Genomic DNA, 22,041 nt, shown 5'->3' with positions numbered 1-22,041 from the left:
CAGACATGTGGATTTAAGACAGGCACATGGTAAGTGCTGCAGCTAACACGTGATGATTAGAGAAGGGTTAATTGAAAATAACGTCGTGTATTTACCTTGAGCAAAAAGAAATCAAATGCAACAGGGTGAATTTAGCTTGGGTGAAGTGCCGTTTTAAGGGAAAAATGCAGACAGAAACTTTTAAAGGAACTAGAGCATAAATCAGTCTCACAACAACCTGTCCATGGAGTAGTTACCTTAAGAATGAAATCACCACCAGACCTGGTATAACAGTTCTTTATTTCAGTGTCTCTAACACAAAAAGAGGGCTTGCATTTTGACATCAGAACCATGCAAAGCACCTGTACACAGAGAACAATATATCAAATGAGTGTCTCCCTCCTGCTACATACGGTAAATTTAGGCAGGAAGACTCGGTTTTCCTTCGCATTCTGCTCTATCCTTCCACAAATCAACCAGCTGCGAGAGGTGGTAATTAACCTTCATTCCAAACCAGTAATTTGCCACAGAACAGTATTCTGCACTGCCCCAAGCTGCTCATAAATGCTTCCGTAAACATCCTCAAGGACCCTCAGGTTCTGCTCTCCTTTTACAAGGATGAAGTTCTGAACATCTCCAGCTACTGGAACAGGCTTTAACAGAAGTACTCCATTAATGCAGTTGTACAAGAACAGATTTTGGCTCAAAGGATGAATGTCTCCTCCATACAGAGGCCCAAAAAAGGCCCTTATTAACATCCCAGACACAGGGAGGCAGAGACCACAGTGTCCCTAGGCTCAGAGATTTGTCATATGCACAGAGGATTAATTAGACATCCCGACTATTAAAAAACAGTGGTGTAGAAAAAATAAAAGGCATAAAATACCGAACCAAAAAGGTTCCAAATAAGGCATCAGCAGGTCCCAACTGGGTGTGCTCCCGTTATGCACATCATCCTCCCAGCCAAGGTGGCTAAGAATGACGCATTAGGATTGTATTTCTGACCTCAATCGTTGAGCGCTAAGAGCAGCCCGAAGGGTTCAAGTTCTGTTCAAAAAAAAAAAAAAAGAAAGGAAAACAAAACAAAACAAAAAAACACAAAACAAGAAGTATTCTTTTTGGTAAATATTTCTTAGAAAATCAAAATGTTAAAGCAATTTGTTTAAATGATTCTTTAAAAAAAGACAGCATTCCTATAAAGTAAAAATATATATATATCTAGAAATAGAATATAATTTCTTTTGTGTTTTTTTTTTTTTTTTTTTTTTTTTTTAAAAAAAGACATTCAGTATCACATCAGCGGACTCTGGTCAACTCCCCGTCCGCCTCCTGCGATACCCACTGCTCGTTAAGGCAAAACGTCAGGCTGGCACCGTTACGACAGCTGAATCCAAGTGGCCCAAGGCAAAGCAGAGCGGGCAGCACGCCGGCGTCAGCGGGGCTGCTTCTCCCGCACGCTGACCGAGCCGTCCTCCATGCCGAAGTACACCACCTCTGCCATGTTGATGAACAGCCCCGTCTCCACCACACCTGGGAACGAGAGCATTAATGCCAGAGAGGTTTACAGAAATGTGTCCAGCCTGGGTGACTTGCATCAGCCACACCAGAAGCCTTTACCACGCAGCCAGACCGAGGAAATTCTCTACAGAGAGTAAGAAACAGCTCCCAGAGCTCCCCCTGATGTTCATACCACCCCAGCCACCACGTTTACACTAATACAACCACAAACATTGCATTTTCAGCTGTCTGACGACCCACAGGAATCAGAGGAAGCCACACTGCCATAAACTTACCCACTTTAGCTTTTAAACATGTCTGAAAAATTATCTTCCTAGAGTACACCTGGATAACGCTTTTGCAGATGTTAAGACAGCAAATCTGCTGCTGCCTCTGCAATTTGTAGCCCATTAGCAGGTGTGCTTCTGGTTGCATTTAATTAGGTAATTATGGGGTGCTCTTAACTTCACAGTGGTCACTGAGCCGCAGCCAGAGCCCATAAACACCCAGGCTAGTGGTTTCTAAACCAGGCAGGTGGAGGATGCAAGCCAGTGCCACGGGTTCAAACAGAGCCTCAAGGCTTTTCTCCCAGCCAGCAAGAGACTCCTCTAGGAATCAAACCGAAACTTCCTCCGGGACAGGGGAGAAAAGCCAGCTTTTCACATTGCTTAAACCTTTGATACCACAGAGATTACGGCCACAGAAAAGTCCATGAGAAGTTAATCACGCTGTCTAAGGGGAATTAAGGGCAAAATGGATTTGAGGCCAAAGATCAAGGAGGAAGAAAAAAAAAATAGCACCAGAGCGATGCTCATCCCATTGGTCCTTCCTTATACAGACAAATGAAAAGCCCAGGGATACCATTAGCTCTGTTTTGAGGCACACGAAAACCTCAAGCAACTTTAACGCTGGCAATTTGTAGCGATGCACAGCAGCCCCCAAGGCGGCAGCTTGCTGGTGCACGTGGCACTCAGCATGCCAAAACCCTGGTCCCATAACAGACCCAAAGAGAGAGGCCACCAATACTCAGAGCCAGCAGCGATACTGCTGGGTGAGCTGGATAGGATATGGAGCACTGCACGAGGACAGCCCAGCCCAGCAGCACTCACTGGTTCATTTACATCAGCCACTGGTTTGTTTAGATCTGCTCCTGCCAAAGGTCTGAACCCGCCATCTACTGTTGGCTGCAAGCAAGTGCCAGGTAATTATTCAGACCACAGACACCAGGACAAGCCAGGGCAGAGGTAACACCCTAGCAGCTTGCTCCGAGAGTTGGGAAAAAGAAAATGGGTTTGTTTTCAGCAAGTCAGCCTTCTAATAGGCATTGAGGGAAGCAAAGCCACTAAACAGAAGCAGCTTTAAGTTACTGGGAACCCTTCACCAAGCCTAAATTCAAGGCCTCCGGCTGGTCGTGCGCTTTAATCGTGGTGCCAGGACAGTATTTTGCCACTTTGCAACAGGATCCCAGCCTGTTCCTATGCGTTCTGGCAATACGCAAGCAGTAGTGAAGCTAAAGGCAGTCCTGCTGTGCACTGCAGGGGCAGGCAGTTATCTGGGATGAACTCAAAGATAAAAGATACACCAATATGTATTCAAAAGCTGGCCAGATTCAAGAGCAGACTTTTGCTAAGACCTCCAGACAAGATAGCCAGACGAGGCTGAGCCAGGCTTCATCTGCTCAGGAGTCCTTGCAGAGAAGCTGTTCCATTTGCACACAGTATCATTGGCCACTGCTTCTCTTTTGCACATAAATAGCTAAAACAATAGGTATGATATACTGCAACCTTACAGCAAAGTGAGCCCCCAGGACTACACAACAGTACTGAGACGGAGCTGTAAGCAGTTTCTGGATAACACAGCCCAGTGCAAAAACGAAAATAACATAGCCCAGTGCAAACCCCTCGTTCCTGAGTCCACCAGTGTTTCCATTAAAAGCTCCTTGCTAAATGGACACAAGGAGAGTAAGGAAGAGAATAAGACTGGCGTGTCTAAAATGCAAAATGGTGTACACACACACACACAATCCCAAGGTCAGGGCTTTCAAGCCTTAGCCAATGTTTGTTTTTTATTTACAAACATTACCTGGTATCATTTTGATGGCAGTGTTCACTTCGCTCCATTCATGAACCTTGTCAAACTTCCAATCCAGGATGAAGTTCCCGTTGTCCGTCACCACGGGGCCCTGGGAAGCAAACCCATCTGTCAGCACCGCGAGCTCTTTTCCTAGCAAGCACAGCAAGGGACTGTCACAGCCTCGCACCGGGAGCTGTCCCCGCTGCAACAGTTTAGAGAAAGTCATCATTCAAGTAAAGGAGGGCAGTGCCCTGCTCCACGAGAACAATAAGCCTGTAAGAAAAACGATCACCCAAGGCAACTGTGCCTCCTGCATTCTTCTGCATACAGGTCACAGATAATAACGCAGAAGCTGGAAATAATGATGCGATTTCATCACTGTGGTAGAGGATCCTTTTCGCAAGAGTAAAACCCGATGAATGTCCTAAAAAAGCTACCATATACAACTGAAGCCAAAATAAGACCCCCTACCCCGAAGACAAGGGTGTGCCACACACTACTGGATGCCATGGGGAGGTTTTGGAGCTGAAGGACTGCTGGCCTTCAGCGTCCCAGATGTGCTCTGCACTCTCTCAAGCCCAACAGTTGGGTCCTTTCAATAAAGCCAAAAAAAATGGGGCTGAGAACAAGGTGTCTCAGCAGCTAGGAGCAGGATTTGTGACCACACACTCCAGCAAGGACCACGGCAGGAAAAAAGCATCCTCCAAGGTCATGGCTCGTGCTGGAGCAGCACCAATGTGCGTTCCCCGAGAAAGGCTGGTCTCAATATATGAAGAACAACTGGTTTGCTCTTCTCAGGCTCCTAAACACAGCCCCTCAACCTCTGGCCAAGGGCTGAAATGCATCAAAACCAAGTACTCAGCCTTCAGGCGTTAGCTCAAGCTGTTCCTGCAGACAGCTCTCCTTTTCCCTGGCTAAGTCCCACTGCCCCGGCCAGGACAGGACAGTGGCAGTGGAGACAAAGCAGCTTCGGTTTTAATTTAGTCCAGCTCTTGCTCAGTGTGGCACACAGGAGCCTGGGATCACCAGGAGCTGCTCACCCAACTCAAGACACGTTGGCGGCACAGACTGCCCTCCAACCCCAAACATCCCTGCGGAGCAGCAGGTCAAGTATTTGTGGGTGAGATGGAGGCCCCGGCAGGACAGAGAGGGTTCCCACAAATACAGTGACCCGGGCTCTGAACAGAGACACCCAGAGCAGCCCTCAGACGTGGGCTTGGCAATCCCTCTTCTTGTTCAGGGCTGCTTGCTCTGAGAGGGAGGCCAGAGAGGCCTTCCGTGAGCAACCCCGACATCTAAACACGCAGTTCATTAACCGAAGTATAACTGGGGAGGAATTACACAAGGGGCCAGATTTAATCAGACAAAAGGTCCTCCGTTTGGTCACGTTCAGGTGGCTCCTTTGGGCACCCGGGGCCGATCAGGGCCACTCACCGCTTTGCTGACAGCCATCCGCAGCTCTGCGGCACCCCCAAAGTTTTTGGTCAGGGCTCTGGTGACAGGGACGTAAGCCATGGGGATGACTTCAATGGGGATTCCCTTCTTCCACTGCTCCCCGAGACTCTCTGATTTTTTCCTGAGGACACCGTTTGAGGCGGGATTAGTGTCAGACATTACATGGCTACCACAATTAACTAACATAAGACACTTATCGCGTTCCCTCTTGCATATCCCTCAGCTGTAAGGCTCTAGAGAGCAAAGCACTCAGTTTGCACATGCACGTGTGCAGGAAGAACAAGTTCAATGCGGAAAGCTCTGCTGATAAGCCCCATTTTTACACACTTTGGACAAACAGGACAGAGGTTGGCTTCTCTACAGCCTTGAGGCTGCATGCACAGAAGGGGAAATTTATTCCGTGCCGACAATCACTGAGCTCAGAAAGAATGGAGCAGCCGTTTCCCCACAAGCTCTGCTGACTCGGAAGCAGCCCTGCTGAGTTGAAAATTAAGGAAAAAAGGCCAGATTCAGTTGGTGAAGCACTGGGAATCAGGCTCATCTCCACTTACCCCTGCTCCCCTGACCCGATGGAAGAACTGTAATAGCCTAACACGGGACCATCCAAATCCTCCCACAAGACAGAGGCATAACAAATCTTAATATTTACCTGTAATCGGCAATAACGATGAAGCATTTGGCATATCCTGCAACTATCTTCTCCTGCGTCAAGCAGCCACTGCAAGGGAACAAAACAAAACGTCAGAAAACATCGGACTGCTCCTCGGCGGAGCCCCGAAGCCACCCACCGCCGGCACCCCACGCAGATGCACAGACAGCAAAGCTCACCCGCCACCTTTGATAAGGTTGAGGTTTGAGTCCACCTCATCCGCTCCATCGATGGCAACGTCAAGCTGTAGGGAGAGAAGAAATTTGGTGTGGAAACCTCACCCACACGGCCTCAAGGTGCTGCTCTCAGTGAAGACAGGAGGTGAACTTGCCATCTCAGGGGACCACCCGGAGAGAAGCCCTGCTCTTCTTGGTCACGTCGTGGTGTCGGCGGTTGGGATTTTAGGGCATTTGTGGGTTTTGTGCAGTGGAGGAGCCCGGTTCAGCAGAGACAGCCTCCTGGCCCTGCAATCCCTGCCCGAGTCACCCTAAAACCCAGACTCTCAGCCAGACCGCTGCTTTGAGCAAACTAAAAAGCTCAGGGAAAAAATAAATTAAGCTGGTTCTCTCCTGTCCTGCAGCTTTTGTCCCTAGGGAGGACAGACGAGCCTGGTGCTTTAGGAAGGACCAGGCTAAAGGCAGGGCAGGTGAGGTCTCAGTCCCGCTTACCTCTGGATGTCGGTCCAGGTCACTCAGCGTTAAGCCGTTCTGCAGGATCAGCTGCCGGGCCTGCGCACCAAGAACACAGCGAACACCATTTACCAGGGGCAGGGAAGGAAAACAGCCTTGTGGGGTCATTCCCCCTGCCGCAGCAAGGATGGAGGCTCCCTGGGAGGCCTGCAGGACTCTGTCCTGAGCTCACAGAGAGGCTGTGGCCAGCACAAAGGCATGGCAAGGAGAAAACGCTGCTTCCGCACCGGATTCTTTTATCCAAATAATGATGATTCGAACTCAAACGCTCAGATGGTGCAAAGGGAATGGCCTGAGTGCAGGTCTCTCCATCCTAAACAGCAGGAAGCCCCATCAGCTTGGTGGGAGACACCTGTGTCTAAGACCGAAGACACATATGGGATTTTTGAGTCCTGTATTTTCCATTTCAGCTTGGACATTATATTCCCCCGCACCCATCTAGCCCCTCGGATTTCCCTTGGCTGAAAAGCAGGAGCAGGAAAATGAATTATTTGCACCGTAGCGACATGGGGCTAACGATAAAAGTGTTATTCATATCGGAAAGGAACAAACAACAATCGAAAAAGCAAAAAGGAAACGCGCAACTCATGGCAAAAGTGTGGGAAGCCTCCTGAAACAGCAGTTCGGTGGCCCCGACCGGCTTTTACTGAAGTAGCCGTGCATTTCCCTCTAGTGGCAACACGACACAGAGCACCTGGAGCCACTCTCCCCTTTGTCCACCTGTTTAAATGTAAGACGAAACTTACAGAACCTTAAATGGGTTGAATTTTCTGTTGCAAATCACTGTTTGAGTGAGAGTCCCTTCTTGCATGAATTCTGCCTGAGTCTGAACTTCTGATTGTGCTGAGGCTATTCCAAGAAACCCGCGTCACAGCCTGGATTAATTCATTCCCAGCAGTTTTACCCACTTACAAAGCGCACCAGTCACACGTAGGGGCATTCCAGAAACATTAAGAAGAATTAGATAGTCCTGGCAATGAGAAACAACTTGTATCTTTTCTATTTCTCTATCATTTTACAGCATGCAGTTTTAACACCCATGGGCTGCGGGCTCTCGATCAAACTGTGCACTGGGATTGCCCCGAGGGCTCACAAAGTACAAAAAGACCCCCATCAGTGGGTGTACATTCGTGGTGTTCGTGTACAGAGATTTCAGGGATCTGGGAATTGAAAGCATTGGAAAACACTGTGCTGCACATGCAGGCCAGATCCTGGACAGGCTCAGAGCGAGCGGCGTGGAAACGAGGTGGCTCTCCTCGGGCCCTCTGCTTGCAAGGCGATGAGAGCAGGCCGGCAGAAATCAGCAGCAGAGCTCCCACAACGGGGGGCAAAGTGGCAGGACCTGCGCAGCGCTTGCACGCCCCGAAATGAGCGGGTTAACCCCGTTTCCTTGGCCAGCCCCGGGGATCCAACATGCAGTCCGGAGCACTGCGTTAGCTGGCTGGAGGACGGGTCCTTCGGGGATTAGACGAGTGACGGGTCGCTGCCAACAAGGGTCTGGCTCCGTGCTCTCGGCACGCGTCCGGGTGCAAAGAAGAGACAATGCAAAAGCCAAGGGACGGATACTTACCCCGGCACTAGCTTTACTGATGGTGATGGAATAACCCAACCTTACAACAGGGAAGGGAGAAGAATAAAAGCCCACTGAAAGCAATTCTTCCTTGCCAGTGACCTCAGGCAGCCATTTACACCTGTACGTAGCGAAAATAAGAGGCTGTTTTGCTGACCTGGGAACGTTTCCCTGCGAATTGGTTGAGGTCTAAGAGACTGCACAAGATACGAGGCAGCCCCACGTTTGGGGGATTTGGGCTCGTGCAGGTGTGTGACCTATCTCCTCCCTTTACCAGCAACCTGGGTGTTTTACTGGGAAGGAACTCTGTAACGTTACACGAACGATCCCAGCACTTCAAGGCAGGGCAGGCTCCAGCTCACACTCACCATGAAACTTCTATCAACATTCCCTCTAAGACCTAACGACGTAACTCAGAGGAGTTTTTCTACGTTCTGACAGCATGTGGCATCTCAGGATGGGGATCAGTTTACACAGATCAAAGAGAGGCCATCACTACAGTGTATGCATGAAACAGAAGTACTGATACAGGTTAAAATATATATTTATTTTTTTACTCTTTGCTTTTTGCAGCAGTTTGCCACTGGTTGTTTGCAACCGCTGAGAGGAGAGAGCCTCACGTTGAAAGAACATCTGCAGGGCACAAGGGTGTTCAGTTTTCATAAGGTTTTAGGATGATTTAGGTTGGTCTCCATCCAACCTCCAGCTCACAGCAGGGCCAGCGACCAGGCTGCTCAGGGCTTTGCTACACAAACCTCTGAAACTGCGCACGGCCTCTCTGGGCAGCCTGCCTCACCGCAGGATCGGCCTCACGGTGACAAAGTTGTGACAAAAGTACAATCCCGGAATCCACACCAGGACCAGGGAAAGGACAAACATCCAATTCCCAGACCGGAGTGTTGCCACCCAGCCTTGAAAACCCTGCGGGTGGCCCCTGTCCCACAGGCTGGCACCGTCTCCTCTCCCCACCCTAAGGGGACAAGGTGCACAGCTGCTCCTCTGCAGCAAGTTTCCACCTCAGGGAACAGAGGCAGAGAGACCAAAGGCATTTGCCTGAAGGCACAGAAGCAGCTCAAAAGCTTCCTGAGCAGCTCTGAGTTTTACCACAGAGCCACAATTCTCCCTCTCCCCGTCAGCTTCTCGACAGCTAGGTTGGTGTGAGCTGATCCCTGCAAAAGTTGCACTGCAAAGGAGAAACTAAGCTGATTTCTCTCCCGCAATCTCTTGTAAAACCCAGCTGATACGTGCTGTCAAGCTCCTCCTGAAAACACAAGAGCTCGCGCCGTGATTTTTACAGCTTTCAGGGCCTGATACAGAATCAGGGAAGGAGACTCAGTGTCTCCAACGTGTTTTGCATTATGAGCCTGCGTCACCACAGCCAAAGGAAAGATGTTTGTGAGCGCCTGGACGAGAAGAAAACAAAGGAGGGAAGCGCTTACCTGAAAGGACGTAGGGATGCAGACAATTGTCAGGTTCTCTTCTTTAACCCGCTCGGCTGCAGGAAGAAAGCAGAAGCCTTGGTTTGTTCGTTGCAGAAGGGAACACAGCACACCAACTCTCGCTTTAAGGAATCAGCTCAGAAAAGCCCCTCTGAATCACCGCAATTACTTGCTTGGCTTGCAAATAACTCGGTCACGCTCAAAACACCAACAGGAGCCACCCTGCAGAGGCTCAGGCTCTGTTTCTGCAGCAGCATTCGAACACCCCGGACACCACGAGCCGTTAACCTTTGGGTCTCCAGCAGCGGAGGAGCGAGGGTTGTGCCTCATCAGCAGCTCCTGGGACATCGGCCCCGCTCCCCTCTCTCGCTCCATTAGACAGGCTTTGCTGTGCTCCTTGTAAACAGAGCCGCAGCAGCTGCCTGAGAGGTTTTCTGGCTTGTTGCCTTGGGGACATCGCGTCCATTTCTTATAAAACATTTAAATATATGGCAGGGAAAGGATTAATGAAGCACGGTATTCCATTAAACGGAAGGAAAGATTTCTTCCCTCAGGTTAATTTCAAATTACGAAAATCTATCAGTACGATAGCATTATGGACAAAATGTGATTTTAGTAAACACAATGCAACAGCCATCTCATCAGAACAAGCACGTGGGCCACAGGCTTCAAGGCAATGCAGCCCTGCAGGGGTGGAGGGTGAAATACACGGGGCCATGTGCTGCTACCACTCACATCTCACATTTCTTTTGAGATCGATCCCGTGTTAAATTTGGAAGTGGTTGTAACACTGAGGCAAAGCCGGGCAGCTGAATCGCAGCTCCCAAGCCACCTCCCAGACCAACGTGTGCAGGAGACATGGTGTGGGGTGACGTGGGTGTGACAGGCAGATCACACCACGATCCCTGCTGTCCCCTGCCCGAGGAGCTAGGAGTCACCAGGGGACTTTGCAGCCACAGCAGCCGGAGACACACCGAGCTCTGCTTCCAAATCAGAGTCCCAAGGCAGAAAGGGAACTTTAAACCTCGGTGCCCACCGTAATGAAGCACGAGGACAATTACCCTCACACTCACTCCGCAAAAATGCGTTTGCTTCACTTGAGAATTTTGCAAAGAGGCTGAAAATTTCCGAATCACACCCTGAGCAAATTTGCACCTCGAGGCAAGCAGATCGACCTAGCTGTAGGGTATAAAAAAAAAGGCGCAGCAGGATTTCATTCCTTGCCCTGCTTACACCTCAGCAGGACCCTCGGCGTGAATGCCGTGCGTGCGAGCAAGCAGCGTGAGCTGCATGCAAACGGGTTAATGGCAGCAGAGCAGCTGCATGGCCCGAAGCCACAAAGCAAGTCAGGACCGGGCAGAGCTGGAAGGTTTTTAGCTCCAGTTTGGGCAGAGCTGGAAGGTTTTTTAGCTCCAGTTTGCGGCGGGTGCCAGTAAAGCGCATCGCCTGGCTCTCCGGGGAGAACAGGTGGAAAGCACTGCCCTGCTGAGCAAAGCCGAGGGAATCAGTCCCTCCTCGGGGCTCTCTGTGCAAAAAGTTTGGAGCACAAGACTCGGCTGCAACCTCCGGCTTCGAGAAGGACGCGGCAGCGGGTGAATACACCCAATGTATGAGCACGAGCTCTACGTACGCCTGGTTATCGATTAGTTGGGGCAGCTGGGCAAGAGGACTTTCTGGAGCAGGAGCAACGTGAAGGGGAGCACCCTACCTAATCGATGCACCGCGTGGACAATCGTGGAACCGCTTCCGATGCCAAGAACTTGATTGTTCTGCAAATCAAAGAGAGACAGGAGAGCTGTTAGTGGGGCACGGTGCAAGGCCTCTGCTTTTCCAGCAGACTCTGTATTTTGGGCACGTGCAAGGGGAACCGTGCACAGAGACGCCCGCTGACACGCTGACAGCGTGCTTCAGACAAGGAGAGGAGCTCGCTCCAGCACGGCAGGACCGCTGTCTGCTCTCCGTGAGGGTGCCTGAGGGATTTGAAGCAACTCACCCACTTCTTACAGGACCTGAGCTCGCTAAGTACCGCTGTGTCTGGCTCTCGGGGTGCTCAATGCACGCTCGCTGCTGGTTGCTGGCAGCGCCGGAGGCAGCCTCAGCAGCAGCAGGTAGGGGCTTGAATTCCAACTAATCCTCGAGGGACTGTGAAGAGGACAGCCAAAACAACAGGATTTGTCCTCCCCCACAAAAGCCCAGTGCAGAGCAGGAAGGAAGCCTGAGAAACACTTGCACAGGACCTCACAGCTCAGCCTCCTGGCACTCCCAGCCAGCGGCACGTCTCCTCAAAAATAAGCAGCCCAGTTTGCAAGCCCCAGCCCCGGCACAGGACGAGTCTTTTCCTTCCGAGAGCAGGCGAAGGGGAAGGTGAGCTCTCAGCAGGCAACGGCAGCACTTCTCCTGCCGGAAAGCTGGGAGCTTCCCCCAACACCCCAGAGGAAGAAGGTGAAACGGCCTCCAGATAACATCTCCCAAAGAAGCCGCACAGTAACAGCAGCGGGCTGCTGCCAACGGTGTTGTTAGTAAATACTGAGCATGCACCAGAAGCCAAGGCAAAGCAGTTCCTAGAAGATACTAACACCGTCCCCTTAAACAGGGCACGGAGCTGGCTGCAGGAGGCTCCAGTGACACCCCTGAAGGATGAGTGAGCCTGGCAGCGTGTGCTGAAGAGGATCACGTTTTAAACACAACTCAGCCCTGGACTTTTCTCTGCTCGTGGTCCAGCTCGAGGATCACTGCGGTCTCACCCATAACACAGACACGTTTCTAAAGCACGCCGCAGGCTGAGGGTGGTTGAGCGCAGTCGAGTTGCCTGCCCCAGAGGATGCTCTGCCGTGTAAACCTGTGTTTTATTATCAACTCAGCCTCCCACCCACCAAGAACTACCTGTGGCGTCTCGCACACTAATTTTCAGTGTACTTGCCCCTGGTTTGGACGGGACCCAAAGCTTAAATTGACTTAAGAGGGCACGATATCACTACAGAGATTTCAGATGCTAAAGACTTCCAGCCAGCCAGAGATGCAAGCACAGAGCTGCTGGGTGTTACTTCTCAGATGTCAGGCAGCTCTTCCTCCGTGAGCAACAAGTCGGAGCTCAGCAGATGTGGACAAAGCCACATCTGCAGCATTTCAACCAGCTGAAACGTTATTGGGATGTGAGCCTGCCTGGAAAGGCAGAGCTCAAGGCAGGTCACACTCCCCTACGATTAATGACTTCCCTTGCTTCTGCAGCTTAAAAGCTTAAAAAAAATAAAAAGTTCTCTGAAACCCAGCACACAAACAGCTCCAGCTCTCCCTAACCACTGTGACTCTGCAAAAGAAGGGGAAAGCAACAGATCACCACCGCGTGCTTGCGACACTGCCAGCAGAGCTATGACATGGGAGAAGCCCAGCAGCAACCAGGGCTTCTCAGTTTCACCTGCCTGGCTGGCAGAGCCCAGCAGAGCAGCTGCAAGGGGCGAGCAAGGCTCGTTTTGGCCATGCAAGGGGCAGTTTCATCTCCTTGACCTCATCTCTACAAGCTGGGACAACTTTTTGGAAACCCTGAAGCAATGGTGAAAGCCTCAGCATCAGCCACCCCATTGTAATGAAGTGGGAAGAGCTCACCAGGCTCATCAACAGCAATAAACCTGAAGGTGTTTATCGGTGACAAGAGGCAAAGCAACCCCCTGTAGGAGGTGGCAAGACTTTGGGCTAAGCAGGTTTCCCAAAATTCACTTTAAGCCATTCCAAACCGGTGCTGTCACAACCCCTGCCCTACCATGGCTCCCACCTCTCCCTTCTCAGCTCCAACCTCAGCCAGACCAGGAGCAAAACCAACGCAAATCCCCCAGTTTTAAACACGGGTGCACAGCAAGCCTGCCCTAAGCTACAGACAGGGCACGGCACAGCGAGTGCATGAGGAACACAACAGAGGCATGGCCGGTCCAACACAAGTTTCCAAGATTCGGATTTACATGAGCAAAGAGCTGGAGATAAACAGCCCAAAGGCTGAAGTTTCCTCATGGGCATCTTCAGTCCTCTGTGGCAGGCATGCCTACAGCGGCGCTGAAGGAGCTGTATAAAGGCAGAGCCAGCTGTCCCCAGGCAGCTTAGGGGTCCATGCTACCTGTGCTGCTCCTGTTTGAGCTCCTCCATCCCGGTGTCTGCTTGAAGGACTCCTGCTCCGGTATCATGGGCTCTGCTCCTACGGCTGCCCAGGGACAAGCGCTGGGGGTAAAAACACTGACCTGGCTTTAATTAAATGAGAAAGAAGAGGAAAAAGAAAAAAAAAAGGTATCCCCTGCTAATCTCCACCTAATGCAGCTGCTACAGGCTGCCCAAGGAGCTGATGTTACGGAGGACAGCCCCAGTGCCATGAGCCTGCAGCAGAGTCAGGCAGGAGAGCTGTGTCCTGCACAGCCCAGCCCCAAACCCAAACCCAAACCCAGCAGCACCTACCACACGTGCATGGCACACACGGGAGGCGATCTGCAGCTGCATTTTGGGGGGATCCTACTGCTCCCTCTGCTAGCAGTGATAGCAGCAATGGCCAAAAGCAAAACTGTTAGGCAAAGCAGCTGCTCCCTCCCGATACAAGCTGAAGGGGTGACGGGTTTTCTGCAATAGCTGAGACCATCCAACTCTGGGGGGACTCTGACTTGCTTCGCCACCATCGCTTCAAGCCAGCTTGCAGAGCAAACATTGCAATATCACCCCCACCGCTGCCTCTTTCATTATTAGCCAGGCCCTGAACTTCAACCAGTTGGGACAGGGCCAGACGTCACCGTTAAGTCTGCCTGACCATAAAATAGTGCAAAAGTCAGGACTCACGAGTCACGTTTTGCCCCAAAGGCTGAGGTGCACCCACTGCACGACACCCAGCAGTGCCATGCACTGAGCAGCCCTGCTCCTGGCGACACAAACCCTTCACAAACCCACACACCGTGCAACTCGGGGCTTGCTTTCGGCAAGGGAAGGAGCTGATGCCACTGAGAATTGGGCTCCCCCTGCCCCACTGTCGGCTTTGCAGTGAGCTGGGGGAGGACAGAGCGGCTGCAAAAGAAGCAAAACACTTATGGGACACCGGGGAACCCGCTGACAGCCGGGCCTGGGGGCAAGCAGGGTGGAAAAAGGGATTTTTTCCTCCCCAAGAGTGCTAATATGGACGTGGAGCCCTACACCCCTTCTTCAGTGCTGTTGAAGAGATGGTGAGATAACCCACTGCTCGGCAATAACCCACTGCTCGACCATAACCCACTGCTCGACGACAACCACCGATCCTTCAAGTATTCCCCACCAGCCTGTCCCAAAGCTGGGACACCTCTGGTCCTATTTAACCCTTGAGGGGGTGACCGAAACCCTTCACCCCCTCTCCCTCCTGGCAGGGGGCTGCCAACCCCTGTCCCCCCCAGGGCTCGCTGGGTGGAGGGGCGACGAGCCTGGGGGCGAGCCCAGCTCACAGGGAGGGAGAGAGGGGAAAAACTGAGGGTGTCCGACCGGGGGGGGGGGGGGCTCGGGGACGAGCCTGGGGACCGGGACGGGACGGGGAAAGCAGCCGGGGTCCCGCTCGCCTCACCTGGACGTGCCTGTCCACCGCCGCGCAGGCTGCCAGCCGCTTGGCTTCCTCGGCCATGGTGCCGCCCGGCCGCCCGCGGGAGAAGGCTGCCGTGCCCCCGGCCGCGTCCCCGTCCCTGTCCCTGTCCCTGTCCCTGCTCCTGTCCCTGTCCGTGTGACTGCCCCTGCCCCTGCCCCTGTCCCTCCCCGGCGGCCGGGCAGCCAGGGCGGTGCTGCGGAGCGGGCCGAGCCTGCCGGGGAGCCGCATGCCGCCGCGGCCCGCCCCCGGGGGGCTCTCCCGGCCGGGCTGCGGGCCTGGGCCGAGCCGGCTGCCTCCCTCCCACCTCCCTCCCTCCTTCCTTCCTCCCTTCCTCCTCCTCCTCCTGCTGCCGCGGGAGGCTGGGACTTGTAGTGCGGCGAGCCGAGGACTACAGCTCCCACAGTGCCCCCTTGGGGGAGCGGCTCCCGGCCGGGCTGTGGTGCTGAGGGGGAGCTCCGCGGTGCTGTGAGCTCGGGGCAGAGCTGGGCTGCTCCCCTGGTGCTGCCCGGAGCCCTTCACAGCCCCTGTTCCCCGCCTGGCAGCAGGGGAGCTGCCCCCACAGAGGCAGTGTCACCCCTGGGACAAGAGGGGACATGGACGGGACAGGAGGTGCTGGCCCCTGGGGCGGCCGGCACCCGCTGGTGCTTCTCCCAGCATAAAGCCCAATGGGGTTGTCCATCAGGGAGCGCATAAAACCTTTTCTTTTTTTTACTTTTTCCACATTTTTTCCTCTCTGTCGTGGCTTGTCACCTGCTGACACCGTCCCCCGAGACAATCCCGGGGACACGGATCAAGCCCAAACCTGGCAGCCAAGCTGAGACCAGGCACTGGTACAAAAAAAAAAAAGCCCTCTCCGGGCTTCATCCCACGTAGGCAGCTGGGATTTGCAGGTACAAGGTCACACCACAACGAGGGGAGAATCTTTTTTTATTTGCACAACAGAAAAGCTGCTGTTGACTCTTTTTTTTTTTTTTTTTTTTAGTTCTGCACATGACTGACTTGTTCTGCTGCCAACCTCTGCAATTTCGCTGTGATTTTTTAAGGCTAGAAACGTTTCCTTTTGTTTTCCCTGGGCAGGCACGCCAGCCTTTGAACAATGGGGCGTTATTTGAACAATGGCTCTATTATCATCACCCAGGCTTATCAGAGTGAGCTAAGGCCTTACCTTTCTGTACAGAGCAGGTGACTTGCTATTAAGAGCATGTGATTGCTATACAGAGGAGCCTGGAGTTTTGTTTGCTGGCAATGGTTTTTCCACAAGATACACGTTTTAAAGTCCAAAAACGCACAGCTAATGGAATCTAGATTTCAGAAAGAAATCCCTCCTAAGTGCCACAATGCATTAATTTTGAAGGAGAAGCTGACTGGGTTTGGGTGTCACTCCGTTCAGCATCCTAAATGTTTGACTTCTGCTTGAAATAAAAACCAGTCCTGTTTTTTTTTTTTACACTGATTCAGCAAACCCACTTTTACACGCGGGAGTCTCTCAAATCCCGCCTGAGTGAGGAGTGTTGGTGCTGAGGTTCAAGACGAGGTGATAAACATGTTTGTAGCCTCAAAGCAACTGCCGGTGGCTTTGGCTTGAAACGCATCCCGCAGTGCACGTGCCTGGAGGAATGCAAACACTTCCACTTACAGATAATGCTGCTTTCTGTTAGCGTTTTCTCTGAATTAGTCGGTGAGGTACAGTTCCAGTGAATGCAGGAAGATCTTTCCCAGAATATTCAATTTCTGGTGTGCCGAGACTTGCCTGTGCACAAAAAGAGGGCACTGGACCTTTTAGTAATGCATTTTCCCTAAGTTTCAGTGACAGCCAGCTCTATTTGCAAATGGTTCAAAGTCATTCTGTACAAGCCTGTGTTTGCCCCTTGTCAAAGCCACTCTGGGAGCCAACACTCATCCTCTCTGCTTCAGTACAGAGGGAGGCGTTTGAACCTGCTTTGTTTGAATAGATGTTTTCCTTGTTGAACAGGGTGGCAACTGCAAGATGTTAACCCTAGCAAAATGCCACACTGATGAGCAGGGAAGCGTGGACCGTCGAGCTGGGGAGGGCGGCTGCGTGATTCTGGGTGCTGATTTTTCATCTGAGGCTGAAATTACATGTTAGGAAATCACAGGGTAGCAGAGAGAACAGCTTGCTGTTGACAAAAGGGAAGATTGTGCTCCTTACTCTCATCACCCACCATCCATTCTGGTCCTGGGTACACAGATCATGCTGGCTCTGCCATTGCTCAGCCCCTGTGCTGAACCGATTGCCACACAGGTAAAAAGAGCAGTTTCCTGCCAGGTGTGTGAGGTTGAACCGGCTCAGACAAACTTAGCCTGTAACACCTCCCTGAAAGGGAATTGTATAGCTAGTTTATTTAAGCTGCTCTGGTCTAAGCACTGTCCCCAAAAAGGAGCTTTCCCTCCCTATGGTGGGGAACCATCCATTTGCCAATTCTTCCTGCTACTTCCATATGTGGGCAAGGAGCTGATTTTTCAGCTTTTCAGATTTTTACAGATTTTGCCGGCAAAACAACTGGCAAAATCAGTCAGTTTTCCTGTTTGTGCCTGTATGAGGAAGGCAGCAAGAGCAACCAGTTGGCAGGGGGAAGGCTGTAAGACCGCCCAGCTTAAACCTGTTGCAGAAGTGTGTGCTAACCTGAATGAAATCCTAGCGAAGGCACAGCAGTCCCAGGGTGTCAGATGTGTTTATCCAACTGTCTGTCTCATTCATTTCCTAAGTGGTGTGAAACAGCCAAGAAGATAAAACCTATGAAGGTAAAACTTCACCAACACACAGGAGACAGCAAGTGGAAGCATTTTAAAGCACTCATCTTTCCAGGCAAACTCTTTTGCTGTTTGGCAGTGGCTGTCCAAGCCTGTTCTTCCAGCCACATCCCAGCAATTACATTCTTGCTACCTTATTTTTTATCCTGCAAACTCCAGTTCGGTGGCATTTCTCCTGGATAATACCTCCTTCACTTCCCGTCTCTGGTTTGATCTGGTGCTTGACTTTATTCTGCTTATAAAAGATATCAGCAAGGGTGCTGGTATACTAATTCCAATATATGCAGTAGTTTGAGAGCCTGAGTTTTCCTGCGGGAAATGGTGGGCTATAAATAAATAATTTTGCAAGGGACTACTAATGGCCCTTGGTACAGGGCAGCCACAAGGTGGCATGCTGGGTTTTCACCGCTGTGCCTGGCTGCTCTGCGACCAAGTTATTCAAGAAAAGCAGGCAAGTTCTTAGGTGGAGTTATGTAAAGCACCGTTCCTATTAACATCCATCCGTCCTGCAAGTACAGGGTTTGATTTCCAGATAAATGTCTGGTTGGATCTTAAGTTATTGTCATATGATTGAAATAGATCTCTTATGTCACACAGTCAAAACAGAATGGAGTATGTGAGTCATGCTTTGCAAAAAGCAGGAAGTTTGGTTTTGTTGGCACAAGAATTTAATACAGAGAGAAAATTATACTGTTGTATTGCAATGTTTGGCTTAAGGATTTCTGAATAGCATTGCCAATGTAATAGAGAAATAAATTTCCAAAACAGAAAAGTGAGAACGGATTATGATCACTATTCCTTATGCTGCAGTGGTAAGGTGTCTAGAAGAAAACATTGACTCACCTGAAAACTGTTGGACCCCTTAAAACAAAAAGCAGCAACTGGCAGACTTCTGATCTGGGTGGGACAGGGGTGGAAAGTTACATGAGAAAATGAGTTAATTCTCGTGGGTGTGATAGGGACACTTGCACAGAGCTGTTACTGTTTTGCCTCAAGTGTAATAAGCCCTCGTGAATCAGCACAAAGGTAGAAGTGCAAGTCTTGTTGTGAAGGAAGCATTCAAATCCCCTGAAATGTGCTGGTGTCTGTGGTTATTGAGTATTTGTTTCTAAGCCACTGGAATAACTGGTGGGAAAATAAAGAGTTTCCTGCAAAAAGCGCAACACAATGCTAAGATTTTGGGCACAATCTATAAATACAATGGAGTTTTAAATTCAAATACATTAGAGTTACCCTTCAACGTGACTGTTGAAAGCACTGCTATGCAAGAAATGTTAATTTAAATGGGAACAGGTGCAGGGGAGGGCTAGTGAGATGAACGGGGGAACAGAGAGCCAAAAGTGTAAGGGAAGAATAAAAGCCTTTGGCTTGGTTTGCCTAGCAAAACAGAAGGAATTTGATTACTCTTTATAAACATATGAAGGGGTAGACACTCAAGAAAGAAGAGTTATCTAAATAAAGAAAATATTAGCAAAAGACCATATGGATGTAATAATAAAGTGTCATTTGAGTTACTAAAAATGACAATATTCTAACACGAGCTGCTTGGCACGCGGCACAAGGTAAACTCTTTTGGACTAGAGTGTAATGAATGATGCCAAAAAAAAAAATTCTCTGGATTCCAAGTCAGCGGTTGTCTGGAAAGGAACGTTCGTGACCTGACTTTGCATACATCTGGTGCTTTAATAGAGCTATTTTTTCAGCTCATCAGAGCGCACGCAGGAAGAAAAATTTAGGTAGGAGTTTACAAATGACAATTATAAGCTCTTCAGAAAGAGTTCACTGAGTCAAAAGAATGACAGTCAAAGAGCAATGATTCCAAAATCAAGAAAGAAAATACTTTGGCCGTTCCTGTCTTACTAGCAGACCAGAGAGAGAATGATGAAAAACAAAAAAATAAATAGCCCAAATGGGGAAAACAGGAAACAAAAAAGTGTTGGTATAAATGAGAAGTTATGAGAAGCAGAGTAGTTATTGGAAGTGAAGCACATCAAAGGAAATCCATAGCTGGCAGGGTTGTGCACAGCAAAAATCCCAAAAAACTATAGTAATGGTACAGGCCCATTAGTAGATGGACATGATTAAAATGTCAATAATGATGCAGAAGTGTTCATTGAACATTTATGATCTATGCTTGTCAAGAACCAGGAAGATCCGTGGGTGAATTACTTAACAGCGATGTGATAAATTTCAGTCCATTAGTAACCAACAAAGCTCTTCTAGTGGTAACTGTGGCCGAGGAGCTCTAAACCAGCTGGTTGCGGAGATCCCTTGCCAGTTACGTTCCTCTTCAGTAAACCTAGATGTACCTGGGGAAATTCTAGAAAGCTAAAAAAGTGCCAGAATAGTATGTGTCTTCAGAAAGGGCAGCTGTACGATACGTAGTAAATGTAGATGCAAGAACACTTCCTGGCTAAGTACCAAAAAAAATTGGTATGCGACTCAGTTATTAAGGAAGTAGTAATAGCAGCCAGAGGCCTAACAGAAATCTCATTTCATGCTTCAAGAAGGCAAAAAGAAAAAAAAAATATTTCTTCTGGGAGGTGTAATAAACTTTTCAAATAATTTTTACTTGGAACTGCACCATGTGTTAATGAAAAAAACAGTGTAATACAACATCAGTTAAGCATATATCAAACACGGGGCACATGGATTTTTTTTTTAGAATTGGTTATAAAACAATGAGTAAGGCTACTTCTAATGGGGTCCCTCCCAGATCAGTCCTACACAGGTACATGGTCAATATTTCCATTAGTCACTTGGAAGTAAATTTAAAATCACTCCTAATACAATTTGCAGTTGACATCCACATTGGCAGGCGGTACAACCAGGACGATGAGAGCCGCTTTCACGATGTGGTAAGCTGGGTCCAGATAAAGTGACTTTATGGTAAGGCAGCCAAACACAAAGCCATGCATCTCAGGTGTGTACCTGTACAGAGCCACGGGGACCGTGCTGTGGCAATGGTGGCTGGCTGGGACCGCAGGCTTACGGGAAGAAAAGCTCACGGCTGTATGATCACAAACAGCCTACATTCAGCCTTTTCCTCTACACAAAGGGGAGGCACACCTTGGGACTTACTAGAGCCTTTTCTGTCCCTGGATACAGGTGAAACATGGCACCCTGCTCTGAAACGCTGCGCTTTGAAAAAATGGAAAAGGTGAGGGGTGACAAAGTGTCTTTCAAGGGCTGGACAAGACGCCCTTACAATGAGAAACAAAGAGGTTTGTATCTAACTTCTTTTATTACAAAGATGATAAAGGTCTGCCAGATCCAGGCTGTGCCCAGTGCCTCTTGGCCTGGCCCCGTGCTCTCTGCAGCCTTCCCTCGGGTGGTTATGGACACGGACGGGACCCCCGGGCCTCCCCTTCTCCAGGCAGAGTAGCCCCAGCTCTCCCAGTCTCTCCTCACAGCAGGGGTGTCCCAGGCCCCTTCAGTACCCCCCAGACCCCCTCAGTACCCTCCTAGGCCCCTTCAGTACCCTCCTAGACCCCCTCAGTACCCTCCTAGACCCCCTCAGTACACCTTTAATATCCCCTAGACCCTCTCAGTACCCCCCAGACCCTCTCAGTACCGCCCAGTACGCCCCAGACACCCTCAATACCCCCAGTACTCCTCCAATACTCCCCTAGACCCCCTCAGTACCCCCCTAGACCCCTTCAGTACTCCTCATTATGCCCCCAGACTCCCCTCAGACCTTCCCAGTACCTCCCCAAGGCCCCCAGACCCCCTCAGTTCCTCCCCAATACCCCTCAGATCCCCTCACTACCCCTCAGTACCTCCCAGACCCCCTCAGTACTCCTCATTATCCCCCCAGACCCCCCTCAGTACCCCCCCAGTACTCCTCCAATACCCCCCAGACCCCCCCCCAGCACCCCCTAGACCCCCTCAGTGCTCCCCAGACCCCCCCAATGCTCCCCAGACCCCCCAATTCTCCCCAGATGCCCCCAATACCCCCCCCCCCAAACTCCCCTCAGCCCCCCCCCCAGACACCCTCAGTGCCCCCTCGCCCCGGGCCCAGCCCCGCCCTCCCGCCGGACGCGCCCATTCCGCTCCGCCCGGGGGGAGCCCCCTTTCAGCCTCTCCCCCCCCGTCCCGCTCCCCCCCGTCCCGCTCGCCACTTGGTACGCGCCGCTGGCCCCGCCCTGCCGGCCCACGGCAGCAACAGCCACGTCACCAGCCCGGCCGGGAAGGGGCGGGGCCGCGCGGCCCGGCTCCTCCACTCAGCAACACACGTGGCGACGAGGCTCCGCCAATCAGCGAGCGGCTCGGTGAATCATGCTCTCCTGATTGGCCAGCGCGCCGCGCCACCGATTGGCCCTGCGGCCGTGTTGACAAACACCCCC

General features: G+C 51.0%; 1 protein-coding gene across 1 annotated transcript; it reads right to left on the bottom strand.

Moving 5' to 3' along the window:
* Positions 1-260: 260 nt before the first annotated feature.
* On the bottom strand, positions 261-15,230 carry RPIA (ribose 5-phosphate isomerase A). The gene is made up of 9 exons (XM_035547461.2): positions 14,906-15,230; positions 11,060-11,120; positions 9,352-9,407; positions 6,322-6,381; positions 5,833-5,897; positions 5,654-5,722; positions 4,984-5,125; positions 3,559-3,658; positions 261-1,509 (listed from the first exon to the last, which is right to left on the bottom strand). Exons 1-9 carry the CDS (start codon positions 15,149-15,151, stop codon positions 1,412-1,414), a joined length of 897 nt encoding a protein of 298 aa, XP_035403354.1. The 5' UTR covers positions 15,152-15,230; the 3' UTR covers positions 261-1,411.
* Positions 15,231-22,041: the final 6,811 nt, after the last annotated feature.

Source organism: Cygnus atratus, chromosome 4 (genome assembly GCF_013377495.2).
Source record: "Cygnus atratus isolate AKBS03 ecotype Queensland, Australia chromosome 4, CAtr_DNAZoo_HiC_assembly, whole genome shotgun sequence".
Lineage (NCBI taxonomy): Eukaryota > Metazoa > Chordata > Aves > Anseriformes > Anatidae > Cygnus > Cygnus atratus.
Note: the sequence above shows the minus strand (reverse complement) of the source record. Positions and strands in the feature narration are given on the sequence as shown.

Bases quoted from the DNA above. Each gene is read 5' to 3' on its own strand.
- RPIA (XM_035547461.2), bottom strand. From the start codon at position 15,151: ATGCGGCTCCCCGGCAGGCTCGGCCCGCTCCGCAGCACCGCCCTGGCT. The intron at 5,898-6,321 runs GTAAGCGGGACT...CTCTCCCTACAG, and splicing joins ACCTGGACCGACATCCAGAG to CTTGACGTTGCCATCGATGG. The intron at 5,126-5,653 runs GTAAATATTAAG...CGGTGTCCTCAG, and splicing joins ATCGTTATTGCCGATTACAG to GAAAAAATCAGAGAGTCTCG.